Source organism: Rhinopithecus bieti, unplaced genomic scaffold, assembly GCF_001698545.2.
Source record: "Rhinopithecus bieti isolate Rb0 unplaced genomic scaffold, ASM169854v2 scaffold_68244, whole genome shotgun sequence".
Lineage (NCBI taxonomy): Eukaryota > Metazoa > Chordata > Mammalia > Primates > Cercopithecidae > Rhinopithecus > Rhinopithecus bieti.
This window is the reverse complement of record NW_016825829.1, coordinates 187670-201232: the sequence shown is the minus strand read 5'-3', so window position 1 is coordinate 201232 and position 13563 is coordinate 187670. Positions and strand designations below refer to the sequence as shown.

At 61.4% G+C, this 13563-nt stretch overlaps 1 protein-coding gene across 10 annotated transcripts in view; it reads left to right on the top strand.

The window, feature by feature from the left end:
• The window catches only part of DOK7 (docking protein 7), a 37681-nt gene extending 27687 nt beyond the window's left edge, over positions 1–9994 (top strand). For 5 of the 10 annotated variants that reach the window (XM_017863138.1, XM_017863141.1, XM_017863136.1 and 2 more), the window contains 4 exons: positions 1201–1952; positions 5261–5303; positions 8763–8915; positions 9207–9994. In XM_017863138.1, coding sequence (XP_017718627.1) covers positions 1201–1952; positions 5261–5303; positions 8763–8915; positions 9207–9340 — 1082 coding nt within the window. In that variant the 3' untranslated portion in view covers positions 9341–9994. Of the gene's footprint in view, positions 1–1200; positions 3001–5260; positions 5304–8762; positions 8916–9206 lie in introns of those variants that run through there. The other 5 variants (XM_017863140.1, XM_017863137.1, XM_017863145.1 and 2 more) reach the window with 4 other exon arrangements.
• Positions 9995–13563: the final 3569 nt, after the last annotated feature.

The window sequence follows — 13563 nt, the reverse complement described above, 5'->3', positions numbered from 1 at the left end:
ATTCCTTCCCTCCTTCTTCCCCTGCTCAGCTCATTCCTTCCTTCACTTACAATTCCACATTTACTACACTCTGGTCTGAGATGCTGATGGGAAGGGTGGCTCTGGCCTGAGAGCCTTTGACTCCTTTCCTGCCCACCAGCTTGTGGCCGGGGGAGACCAAGGCCCTGCATGTTGGTTTTACCTTCTGTGCCCAGACAAAAGGCTCTCAGGCAGGCGAGCTAGCTGCTCAGGGGCAGAGGTGCCTCCTCAGCTGCCAGTGGCTCTGGCTCTGTTGCCATCGTGGGGAGAGGAGGCGGTGGAAGGGGCTGGCAGGGCAGGAGAGGCCGCTGTGCTCCCAGAAGGGTGGCTGCATGGGCCACCTGTGTTCCCAGGGCCAAGTGCAGGAGCCATGCTGGTCCAGCCAGTGCTCTCGGATCACTGCCTGTTCCCCAGAGGGCACCGAGCAGACAGTGGCCATCTCCCCTCCTGCCCTGCCCCAGGAGGAGGGGACTCAGGTTTGCAGGGAGCTTTTGCCTTCCTGGGGGCGACTCACAACTGCTTTGCAATTGGGAGCCCTGGAAGGCAGAGCAGGCAGCTTAGAGAGGCAGCAGAGATGAAAGCGGCTTTCCCACGAGTGCGTGACGCCCGGCCTGGCAGGCGGGAGGCAGCCTGGGTGTGCTTCTCATGCCCCGTGGGGAGGGAGACAGGGAGTGAGGCAAGGATGCCAGCGTGGTGAGGGCAGGGGGTGAGTCAAGGTGTGTGGGCACAGCTGGGACCTCATGTCCAGGCTGGCAGGGCCTGGGAAGTTCTCGGGAAAGGATGTCCAGGCCAGCCTTGGGGCTGGGATGGTGCAGAGGGCGAGCCGCCCCAGGAGGCCCTGGAAGTTAGTGGGGATGGCTGGGTATGGAGCCCAGGTCTCTTAGGCAGGGAGGGTGGGGAGCTCTGGGGGGGAGGGGAGGAGGCTGGGACTAAGGTAGTGACAGGGATGCTGAGAGGGAGGGGCCCAGGCCCTAGTAGAGCGGGTGGCAGAAGGACAGGGGCAGACAAACAGGAGTGGACGAGGGGCAGAGGGGCTGTCGCTGGTGAAGCCAGGTTTCTGCTATAGCCCCCAGGGGTTGGGGGCTAGGAGGGGTGGGGCGAGACCAGAGAGTGCTGGCCCATGGGGGTCCACCAGGTGTCAGCCCCACCCTGAGCCCTCCCCTGCCCCCTGCACTCCCCCAGCTGCCTTGGCTTCCTGCTCTGTCTCAGGGGACGACCGCAGCCTGTCCAGCTCATCCTCGGAGGCCAGCCACTTGGACGTCAGCGCCAGCAGCCGGCTCACCGCATGGCCAGAGCAGTCCTTGTCGTCGGCGAGCACGTCGCAGGAGGGGCCTAGACCAGCAGCTGCCCAGGCCCCCGGGGAAGCCATGCTGGGTGCCTCAAGGCCACCCCCCAAGCCGCTGCGGCCACGGCAGCTGCAGGAGGTCGGCCGCCAGAGCTCCTCAGACAGCGGCATCGCCACTGGGAGCCACTCCTCCTACTCCGGCAGCCTCTCATCCTATGCGGGCAGCAGCCTGGACGTGTGGCGGGCCACGGACGAACTGGGCTCACTGCTCAGCCTGCCAGCAGCCGGGGCGCCCGAGCCCAGCCTGTGCACCTGCCTGCCTGGGGCCGTCGAGTACCAGGTGCCCACCTCCCTGAGGCCCCACTATGACACGCCACGCAGCCTCCGCCTGGTTCCCAGGGACCACAGCCCCACCTCGCAGGGCAGCCCCAGCGACGGTGCGGCCGGGGACTCAGGCGGCCAGACGTCTGCCGGGTGTCCCTCTGGCTGGCTGGGCACGAGACGGCGGGGCCTGGTGATGGAGGCCCCCCAGGGCAGCGAGGCCACACTGCCCAGCCCGGCCCCCGGCGAGCCCTGGGAAGCAGGCAGCCCCCACGCGGGGCCATCCCCGGCTTTCTTTTCGGCATGTCCAGTCTGTGGAGGACTCAAGGTAAACCCCCCTCCTTGAGAGCCACAGATCTGGCCTCGAGGCTGCAAAGGGGCTGAATTTGCCCCCAGACGGGAGAGGAGGTGGCGCTGGCCTCCTTGCTCTGCGTTCTGTGGGAGGGACTGGGGGGTCTCCCAGAGAGGGGAGTTAGAGGGGGCGCCCTGTGGCTGCCAGTGGAGGAAGGGACTGACGGGGAGGTGAGTTCTGGGAGGCATGGGCTCTGGGTCCGGCAGGTCGGGGTCACCAGAGCCCCAAGGCCCAGCTGCTTCACTCTGTGTCCCCCAGCCCTGAGGATCAGGCGGGTGCTGCATCTCTGCTGGCTGGTGCCTCGCACTGGGGCGCCAAGGGCTAGAGGCCCCGCTGCTGGCCTTGTCCTCCTCAGGCCTCACTCCCACTTCGTGGGTGGCCAGTTCTCCTCGTCACCTCTCTGGTGCAGTCACACCACCTGCTAAGCACCAAGCCACCACAGAGGCTCCGGACACCCGGGCTCCACCAGCCCAGCCCCCGGGCTCCGTGCGCACTGGCCCTCATCCCCTTCTATGGGAGAAACTGAAGCTCAGGAGGCTGCATGACTTGCGGGGTCTCTGGGGTCTGGGCCCCACTGCTCCCCGATGAAGCCCTTGTGGGAAGGCTCCGGCAGCAGGCGGTGTCCTCAGAGCAGCCTCGCCTGCTGACCCCGCTGGGAGGGGCCGCGTGCCCCACGTCCCTGCTGGGAGCCCCGCTGGCTCCCGTCTGCACCTCCTCGCGGGGCCAAAGGCTGCCTTGGCATCTGGAGGCTCTCTGGGCCCTGCCCCTATTTCCCCGGGCCCAGGGCTCAGCCCCGCTTGGTGCTCAGCAGCTCTGCGTCGGAGGCGGGGCTGCGTCGGAGGCGGGGCTGTGTCTGGCCCATTGTCCACGCCCTGGGTGGCTTCCTCTCGCACAGCCTGGAGCCGGCCCTGACCACGGTCCAGCAGCTCCCTGTGAACACCTCGCTTTGTCCCTTTGCTGTCGGCCGTTTCTCAACCTGGACACTGTTTGTAATACATTCTTAGACTGAAAATAAAATGTTCTTTTCTTACCACCTTGTCCTTGTCCACTGCCCAGCCACCTCACCCGCCCTCCACGCGGGGCCTCTTCCTGGATCCGAAGTCCCCGGGCCGGCCTTCTTGGCCTTTGTTTCAGAGAGTGCGAGAGGCCTCATCCGCCTTGTCAGCCTTGGGCCTGAATGCTGTGGTGTGCGGAGAGGCGGCTCCGGGCAGCCCTCCGGCTGGGATGTGCACGTGTGGTGTGTGGGGTGTGTGTGATGTGTATGTGCACGTGTGGTACATTCCTGGGTGTGTCCTGGAGACCACAGTGGGGTCTGCAGTACTCACTCAGGCTCAGGCATGGGGCTCCTCAGGTCTGGGTGAGGGTGGACCCTCCAACCCCAGGCCAGGAGGGGCTGGCTCTGAGCCCGGGGCCCCTGCCCTGCCTGTCTCCCCGATATGGGGCCGAGTTCCAGGCTTGTCTCAGTCACCCCTGCACATCCTGTGGGGTGCCTGCCTGCCCCTTGCCTCCCACCCTGTTGGGCACCGACTCTGACAGGGGAGTTCGGGAGGAGTTTCTGTAGCGGTGCCTGGTCTCTGAGCCTCAGTTTCCTCTTGCAAACGGGATGACAGACCTCGCCTCACTGGGCTGCACGGAGGGTCTGATGAGGTCACTCTTCAGGCACTCAATAGCTGCCCATCACCATCGCCCTTGCTGCTGTCACCTCTGGAGGTGGCCGCGCCAGTCTTGTTGCAGGATGAGTGAGGCTGTGGCTCCTCTGCTGGGGACCCGGACCCTCCCGCCAGAGTCCTCATCATCCACGCTCAGCCCTCTGTGCTCCCACTGATCGTCTGCCCAAGGCTAGGGGCGTCAAGGTCCCTCTGACGAGAGCAGACGGAGGCACCCCACGGTGGCCTGGGGGTGGTGTGGGGTCATGAAGCCTCTTGCCTGGTGGGGCTGGGCCCCTGGACAGCCTTTCCCTATGGGGATGCGGCCGGGCCGTCTGCCTCTCCCCACTATGCTTGTGAGTGGCCTCGCTCCGGGTGTCTGAAGGTTCCGGCCACTGCCTGCTACGGCAGCCCAGGGTCTCCAGCCTCGGTACCCAGTTCCCAGGTGGGTGGTCAACAGGCTGGAGGCTTCTCCTCAGGCCAGGGGCAACCAGATGGGTCAGACATTGGTTCTGTTTTCTTGCTGCCCCCGGAGCACCTGGGCCTGGCCAGGCAGGGGACAGGGTGGACCTTCGCTGGTTTGGGCTCTGCACCATCCGCACCTGCCAGCCTGGCCCCCTGGGAGCAGCTGGGGACGGGCCCCCGCAGGGGCCTGTGTATGTGATGAGCTCAGGGGGTGTCGGCCTTTTGTCAAAGGTTCTCAAAGTCTAGACCAGCCCAGTTTGCTCAGGGGGCCTCATCTGAGGGTCCCAGCCCTGTGACTGTCTGCCCTTGAGTCTGGCCTGGACCAGAGCTAGGTTCTGAGCCCCAGTTTCCAGCCTCCCAGCACCCACCCACACGAGGCCCCTCAGAACAGGAGGGTGCTGTTCCCTCTTTCTGGCCACCAGCCGCCAGACCCCATGTGGGGCGTTCTCTTGGGCTGGCCCCGCTTCTGCTTGTCTGGGCTGGAGGAAGGCAGGAAGCCTCTGTGCTCGGCCGTGGGCCGCTGTCCCTCCCGCAAGTGGCCTTCAGACCCCACCCCAGGCTCCTTCAGGGACTCAGGGCACCTCCCGTTAGGCACAGCCCACTTCAGAGGCCCAGGAGGAGGTCACTTGCCGTGTCGGGGAACTCATCTCATCTGGGGCCTCTCAGTGGGGCATTTCCAGGGACACCCCCCTGCGGATCCCTCCCCACCAGCTTCTGAGAGCAGGGCCCCCACCCTGAAGGATGGGAAAGGAAATCACAGCCGCCCTTGGAGCAGCCTCTCAGCTCTGAGGTTGGAGCCCGGACACTACCTCGTACGGGCATGGTCCTCCTCCAATAATCCTCTAGTAGCAAAATAGTGGGGCCGGACTGGGCCTCGGGGCTCAGAACCGCCCCCTCCCCAGATGCCAAAGCCTCCACCTCTCCCATGGGTGTTTATGGGGGCTACCGCCAGGCTGTGTGGTCAAGGTGGTGGGCGACCCAGAGATCTGGGGGCTGTGGGGCAAAGGGCCCTGGAGAGAAGGCGTCAGGGAAGGTGGGCTGGACTCCCTGCAGGTGGCCCAGGTCCCCCAGCCTGTGTCAATCTTGGGGGTAGTGTCCTTGTTATCAGGGGCCCTGGGCATAGGATGCGGGGAAGCCTGAAGGGTGCACTGACCCGGGTTCTCTTTGGTTTAGGGAGTGGCCGCCTCAGCCCCGGGACCCGTGACAGCACGTTCAGGTAGGCACCTGGAGCCGGTCCCCCAGAGCTCGGGGACAGGGAGGTGGGAGTCTGGGTGGGCGCAGATGGCAGACAGAGTTTGGCTAGATGGGGGTGGCAGGGGCCCACAGCCAGCGGGAATGTGGGCAATGGGGTGAAAGTGGGTGTTGCGTAACAGTGGATGTTGGGTGACAGGTGGCAGTGGTTGCCGGCTGGCAGTGGGTGTTGGGTGGCAGTGGGCAGTGGGGGTGAGTCCCAGCCCAGGTGTGGACAGCAGGGCAGTGGGTAGAGGGCAGGCTGCTGGCTCCGTATGGCCTGGACGAGTGTGGCCTGTCTCAGAAGCACCTGCTGAGAGCGGCCAGTGGGCGGCTGGACGAAGGACTGAAGGTTTGGAGACACAGACGGGCCCGTGGGTCCCCAGGCCCTGAGTGTGGACCTGTTCCTGGGAGGGGGCATGGCAGGAAGGCAGTCAGGGTTGGGGTCCAGGAGCCCCAGCTCAGGAGGAAGGGCTGTGTCCTCAGAGAGCGGAGGGGACCTGTGGAGGCTGGGCTGGTGGTAAGCGACTTAGTGAGGGGCAGGGCATTGGTGCCATGGCAGGTGCAGTTTTGGGGCCAGGTGGGGAGGGAGGGCCAGGCAGGGAGGCAGTGGGAAGGTGCCAGTTCCCAGGGTCTCCCTAGAGAAGCCTGGCAGTCACTGGGGACAGAGCCCTCCTGAAGGTTGGGATTAGAGAGGCTGGAGGCGAGGGTGGCTGGCCTGGGGTGGACAGGTGGCATCAGGGCCAGTTCTGTGCCTCAGTTTCCCTGTGGAGTAGGAGCCACTGCGGGCTGAACCTTGGATTCCTCAATCTCTTCTTCCCAGGCAGGTGGCACCTACAGCAGGGTCCAGGCAGACCTGGAGGGACACCCAAGATTGGGGGCGCCCAGGTGTCCCCTGGAGGGGACACCTGGGGATGGGGCAGGGCCACAGGCAGGCAGGGGCAGCTTGGGAAAGCACCTGTCAGCCGGCCTTGGCCCTGGGCTGGACACTGATCCCTGCAGTCCAGAGTGCTGAGGCCAGCCCTGCCCCAAGGGTCCTCCTGGGCAGCCTGCTATTGCCTCCCCAAAGCCACCCATACCCTTCAGATGTCTTTTACCCAGACACGGGTGCCCTGGGACAGAGGTGTGGGGGTCAAGGGGACAGGCTGAGTATCTGCTGGAGGATGTGAACCTTTTCCACAGAGGCCGAGGGCTCAGGAGGGGCGTCCGGGGTCTGTCATGGGACAGAGGTGAGCCAGGCCTGTGTGGTAGTGTCGGGTCGCCAGCCCAGGGCGGGGTCCGGGAGGAGGGCACAGAAGGGCCAGTCCGTTCCCGGTTGCTGCTTCACCGAGAGTGTCTGAGGCACTGGAAGCCATGCTCACAGAAGCCAAAGCAAAATCCAAGTCCCAAGGAGGGGACGGGAGGAGGAGCACTGAGGGCCCTGGAGCCAGTGGCCGTGGGGGAGATGCAGATATGGACACGCCCCTGGCCCAGCACTGCTTACAGCCCCCGCGCGACTCCAGGTGGTGTTGGGAACCTTCGTCCCCTTTCCCTGCAATCAGGCCTCACGCTCCTTCCTGCTTCCACCCTTGCCCCTCACTGCCCACCCTTGGGGGACAACCTTGGAGGAACGGATGCAATCTTAAAACTAGGTCCCAGGCTGCAGGGTGTGTCCAGCCCCACTGTGGGCAAACCCCGGCCCCGGCCCTTGACTTCGATGCCCCCTTTCCAGACTCCAGGTCCCAGCGCTCCCCTAGCTCTCCCCAGGCCCTCACCACACCTGCCTCTCCCACCGCCCCTTCTTGGCCTCGGCTCCTCAGCCATGTCCCCTCCTCCAGGCAGCTGGCCCTGATGCCCCCGTCCCTGCTGGCCCAGGTGCCTGTCTGGGCACCAGAACTTGGCCACTGCGCTCTGTGGCTCATCTCGGTGAAGGGGTCCTGGCATTCTGAGAGGAGCCCAGCCCTCTAGGACCACACATTTGCAGGAGGGAGGTCTCTCTAGGGCCTCGGGGCCTGACAGGGTTGGGGCAGAACTGTGTTGGCTGCTTTAGTTCATGGAATCAGGTGAGCGAACCCACATCGACCTGGGCTCTGTCTTGCTCTGTCCCGGCTGCTGCCTGCAGAATCAGCGAGTCAGGTCTCTCTGGCCTCAGTCTCCCCACTGGGAGCAAGCAAGTGAAAGTTCCCCAACCCCAGCCCTGCTGCAGGGAGTGGCGGGGACAAGCATGAGAGGAGCCAGGCAGAGTGGATGTCTGCTGCAGGTGCCGGGCAGCGGGTGGCCACAGGAGAACCTGGGTCTGCTGCGGATGCATCCCTGTGGCAGGGAGGCCTAGCCTTGAGCCAGGCCCCTCCCCTGGACAGGCAGGTGTTTCAGGGAGGCCGACCTGTAGGGCTGCCACCCCCCGGATCCCAGCCCCCAGCAGAATGCTGAGGGCTCGGTGTGTGCTGGGGGTAGGGAGGTCACCGCGCGTGGGGCATGGCTGTGTCTCCCAGTCACTGGCTCAGGAGTGTGCTGGGGGTAGGGAGGTCACCCAGGGTGGGGCTTGGCTGTGTCTCCCAGTCACTGGCTCAGGGAATGAGGGAGGGGGACTTGCTCTCACCTCCCCTGCTTCACGTGGCTGTGCGTTCCCCCACGAGGTCCTGATGACAGGAGTGGGAGGAGGCACTGGAGAACGGGGTCCTTCCTGTAGGACCTCGGTGCCCATAGATGCAGAGGAGGGGCCAGTGTGCATCCAGTCCCCTAAGGTGGGAGCCTGCCTCAGGTCCCACCCAGCCAGGCCTGTGGGGTCCCCTCCTATCCTGCTCCTGCTCTGCCCTCCCCAGCACCAGTGGGGTTTGCAGATGGCACCATCAGCTATTAGGAAGGGGGTGGGGGCACGGAGTAGCTCCTATGAGGGGAGAGAGGGTGTGGGGCACCTGGGTGTCCTGGAGGGGAGCAGAGGGAGCGTGGGCCTGTGTGCAGGAGAGGAGGGGGTCCCTGGAACCTGCAGCAGGTGGGGCGACCCAGGAGGACAGTGGGGGGCAGGTGCTGGGGGCCAGGACAAAGCAGGGCTGTGCTGGCCCGGGAGGGTCAGGCAGAGAAGGCGCTGGGACAGCCAAGGAGGGGTGGTTGGTGGGGAGAGAGTTGTGAAGGTGCGGGGCGAGTGGCGCAGGGACAGAAGAGTGGGCCTTGGGGGGCCCATGGGGGTTCGGCAATTCCTGCAGGAGAGGCGGCACAGTGGAGGGGGCAGTGCTTCCTTCTGCTCTGTGGGTACTTGGACCAGGAGTGGACAGTGTGGGGGTGGCCTCAGGATGGGGCAGCGCTGGGCCAAAGATGGACAGTCCAGGAAAATGGAGCTAGAACCTCCGCAGGAGAGGCGGAGCGGGGAGGAGGGGCTGGGAGGGATGGGCAGCTCTTTACTGCACCATCTTTGGGATCAGTGCCACTCTCCGCCCCCACTGGGGCCTCACAGCTGCTTCCCCCATAGGATCCCCAGGACCCGTGGCTGTGGACAGCCCAGGGCCAGAGAGGCCATGCGGCGAGTCACCTGCTTACGTGAACATCCCCATCAGCCCCTCCTCCAGGAAGCAGCTGCACTACATGGGCCTGGAGCTCCAGGAGGCCAGCGAGGGGGTCCGAGGTGGGTCCCTGCCCTTCGTGGAGGCCCTGACAGTCAGGGACTGGGACCACAGCCTCAGGGCCCTACCCCCCACCAGCCCTGCCCAGCAGCCCTCAGTCAGGGAGCTCTTCCTACAGCCTCCCCCCAGGAGGCAAACGTCCCCAACTCCATCCCTGGCCAGGCCACATCCCCTGAGGGTGTCCCCACTCAGGCACTTCCGAGGGCCTGGCTGGGGGACTGGTGTGGAGGGCAGGGTCACAGGGCTGGGCAGCTTTGGGGCACAGGCTGCGGCTCACCACAGGCTTCTTTCAGGGGCCAGCGCCTCCCTCTACGCCCAGATCGACATCACGGCCACTGAGATGGCGCACAGAGTGGGAGCGCAGCACGCACGGGCCCGGGAGGAGCAGCTCTCAGAGCTGGAGCAGAGGAAGGCAGCCCCGCAGTGAGGCTGCAACGCCAGGAGCTGACCGCAAACCCGGCCCCCGGGCCGCCCTGCGGCCCCCAGCAGGCCGGCCCCTTCTGTTGGCCGTCGCCTGGTCCCCAGGGAGCCCCCAGTCACAGGAGAGGGCATGGCCGGTCTCCGGGCCACAGTGCGAACAGGAAGACGTCTCTAGGGCCCACAGCCAGGCCTCCCGCCTCACGGGTGCCGGGGGTTGACCCTTCCTTTGGCCTGAATGAGTCGCTCTGGACCCCAGGCCACTTGAAACCCCGCTTCCAGGCATCAGGCAGCTCTGGTTGCTGTCGCGTGTCTCAGGCAGAGGCCGCTGCCCAGGAGTGTTTGGGAGCATGGTTTGTGGTGCCTGGGATGCAAATCACCCTCTCACTGGGAGTGACTGCACGGATGACAGCCGTGTCCTGGCAAAATGCTCATCGCTTCACCTGGGTGTTGTGGCCCTGCAGCGCCAGGACCCAGTGCCCGCTCACACTGTTGGCACCACGCCCACTCCTGAGACTGGCGGCTCAGACACTTCCAGCGTCCCCTCCCCGCCTCCCGGCTGTCCTGCCTGGGCCACCGCAGCCCTGCGCCTGGGGACGGAGCCTGGACTCTCCCAGCCGCCTGACTGCTGCACTTCTTGGGACACATTAGTCAGTCATGTAAAGAGCTTAACATTCTGACTGCTCTGTTCCTGACAATGCCTACTTTCCCTCTCCTGGTTTCTGCTCTTGGACATGGATCTGATGTCTTCACCTGGGGGTGCTTGGGGTTGAGGTGAGCAGAGCTGCCTTCCTTGGTGGCTTCCTCCTGCGTCAATGCAGTGCTGTGGCTTGGGGGTTGGTGAACTGATGGGGCTACGTGCGTAGGTGGTGGGCATCCTGCGTGCCCTCAACCCCTGTGGCAGGAGGAAGCACCGGGCAGCCCCCGCCCTGCTCCCGGAGATGGGCTTTCTGTTCTGCAAGGCTCCACCCATATCTGTCCCTTGCTTTCATCTTCCTGCCTGTCCTTCCCCCGCCCCTCCCCCAGGAGCGCACCAAGGACCTGAAGAGTCTGTGGTTGGTCTGCCCCAGGGGACGGCAGGCAGCTGCCACTGCTGCTCAGCGGGGCCCTCAGTGGGCAGGCTCAGAGCATTGGCCCTCCTGGAGCCCCCACTCCGCATGTGACTGCTGAGGACGCTTGGTGTTAAGGTGGCAGGAGGCAGGGTCAACCCGGAGCCAGCTGGAGCCAGGACAGAGATCCCCTGCTTAGATGCAAAGGCCCTGGGGAGCGTTCTGACAGACAGGGCAGGGCTGGGCTCTCAGCCTGGAGGATCCGTGGACAAGACTTTCAGCGGCAAGCTGGGGCAAGGCATTGCCTGCACCCTGGTCCAGGGTTGTAGCCGTGTTGGGCCCTTAGGGTGGCAGAGTTGAGATGTCCACCTCCAGGGCCAGCCACATGCACCAGCTCAGACACGCAACCTGGGTGGCACAGGCCCACCCTCCCCGTGACCCTGGCCTGCTGGAGCTCGGGCTTCCTGTTCACAAAGTGGGAGAAAGTGTCAGTCTCTCTGCTGCTGATGGGATCGTGGTGCTGCGGGGGAGGGTTTGGAGCCTAGACCCAGTGTGTCTGGGTGTGCCTTGGGCCACACCCTTTCGGCACAATGGAGTGGCCAGGCTATGTCTTGGGGAAACCGCCACATGAAGAGTGTGGATGTGGGGCTGGGGCTGGTCCCACGGCTGTGGGAAGCCAGGAAGCAGGGGTCAGAGTCAGACCTGGTCAAGGCACCACGGGTGGGAGGATGGGGCCCAGGTACACCCAGGCCTCTAGCAGAGTGCCCGGGAGGCTGTGATGGCCCACGCTGTACCCGGCACCCGTGGTGCCCTGGCCAGGGTCCCAGTTGTGTGGTGGAGGGGCCGTGGGAAGGGGTGATGCTGGCCAAGGCGGGGTCGCTCTGATCTCAGGGCAGCTGCCTTCAGCCCAGGACAGCCACTCAAGGCCAGAGCTGCGACTAGACAAACGCCTGACCTTCCCCTGGAGTTGTGACCAGCAGCCAAAGCCCGACAGGGTCATCTCTGCAAAGCTGTTGAAGACGTGAGGAGGTGGAGCACCTGGGCCATCGCGTCTCAGGCACCCTGGACTCCAACCTCATGTACTTCCAGCCTCAGAGGAGTTGAACCTAGAGATACCTCGAAACCCAGCTTAGGGAAGAAAAAAAATCACTGTCTCTCATAATTATTGAGATATTTTTAAATTTTCAAGCTTTTTTTTTTTTGAGACAGAGTCTTGCTCTGCCATCCATGTTGGAGAGCAGTGGCATGATTTTGGCTCACTGCAAACTCCGTCTCCCAGCTTCAAGTGATTCTCGTGTCTTAGCCTCCAGAGTAGCTGGGATTATAGGCAGATGCTGCCACCACTCCTGGTTAATTTTTGTATTTCTAGTAGAGATGGGATTTTGCGATGTTAGCCAGGCTGGTCTTGAACTCCTGGCCTCAAGTGATCCTCCTGCCTCAGCCTCCCAAAGTGCTGGGATTCTAGGCGGGAGCCACCCATGCTTGGCTCAAGCTGTTTTTTTTTTTTTTAAGGTGAAGTCTTGCTCTTGCCCCCCAGCTGGAGTGCAATGGCGCGATCTTGGCGCACTGCAACCTCTGCCTCCTGGGTTCAAGCGATTCTCCTGCCTCAGCCTCCTAAGTAGCTAGGATTATAGGCATCTGCCACCACACCTGGCTAAATTTTGTATTTTTTTAGTAGAGACGGACCACGCCTGGCTAAGTTTTGTATTTTTTTAGTAGAGATGGAGTTTCACCATGTTGGCCAGGCTAGTCTCGAACTCCTGACCTCATGTGAGACCCATCTTGGCCTCCCACAGTGCTGGGATTCCAGGCATGAGCCACTGCGCCTGGCTGGCTTGAGCTGTTTTTTAAGAGGATATATCCTGGTTTGCTACTGTGTAGTTTCCCCAAAGTCTCAATTTGATGAGAAAACTAGAATGGAAAAATAAATAAAAATTAAATTTCATCAAATTAGAAACCTTTGCTTTCCAAAAGATAACCACTAACAAGTACAATAGCAAGCCAGAGAATCAGAAATTATTCACAACACATATTTGAGAAAGGACTCACACCTAGACCTAGAAAGAACTCCAAGACCAGGCTGGGTGTGGTGGCTTACGCCACCTGGAATCCTGGCACTCTGGGAGGTGGAGGCAGGTGAATCACTTAAGACCAGGACTTTGAGACCAGTCTGGGCAACACAGCAAGACCCAGTCTCTACAAAAAAAAAAAAAAATTTAATTAGCAGAGCATAGTGATGCATGCCTATAGTCCCAGCTACTCAGGAGACTGAGGTGGGAGGCTCGCTTGAGCCGAGGAGTTTGAGGCTGCAGTGAGCTATGATCGTACCGCTGCACTCCAGCCTGTGCAAGAAAGATCCTGACTCAAAAAAACGACAAGACTTCTAAGACCCAGTTTTTTAAATAGGCAAAATAATTAAGTAGGCCCTTCCCAAAGAAGATACCCAAATGGCCAAGAGCACACAAAAAGGTGCTGGGCCTCAGGCATCAGGGAAGTGCAAGTTATTACAAAACAAAAACAAAACAATCAATCAACTGTGTTTAATTGCCTTTTTGTTACTGATTTCCTCCTCAATTGCACTCTGGCCAAAGAATGTGATTTGTAATATTTATCTACATGTCATATATTTACACGTTATCTTCTGCAAGTTATTGACGTTTGCTTTGTGTCCAGTACATGGTCAATTTTTAAAAGATTCCATGTGTGCTTAAGAATGTTTTCTCCAACGGGCATAAGTAGACCAAGTTTTTAACTGTACTACCCCATTCTTTCATATTCTTCATCAATGATCTAAGCCTCTACCGTATGAACCTAAAACAAGGACAGCAAATTGAACACAAAATAGGTAGAAGAAAGGAAATTTATAAGAATAAAAGAGGAAAAGTCAATGAAAAGAAAACAATAGGAAAAAATCAATGAATTCAAAAGTAGGTTTCTTTGGGGAAAATATCTGTAAAAATGATCAACTCTTAGCTAGTCTGATTGGGGGAAAAGAAAACACAAATGGCCCACAGCAGGAATGAAAATGAACATCACTGCACAGTATACAGAGGATACTGTGAACAATTTATGAAAATTGTTTTGATAACTTAGATGAAATTCTGCGACAAACCTATCTTTCAAAAAAAAAATGACAAAGGAAGAAACAAAATCCAAAACCCTCATTTTTTTTTTTTTTTTTTTT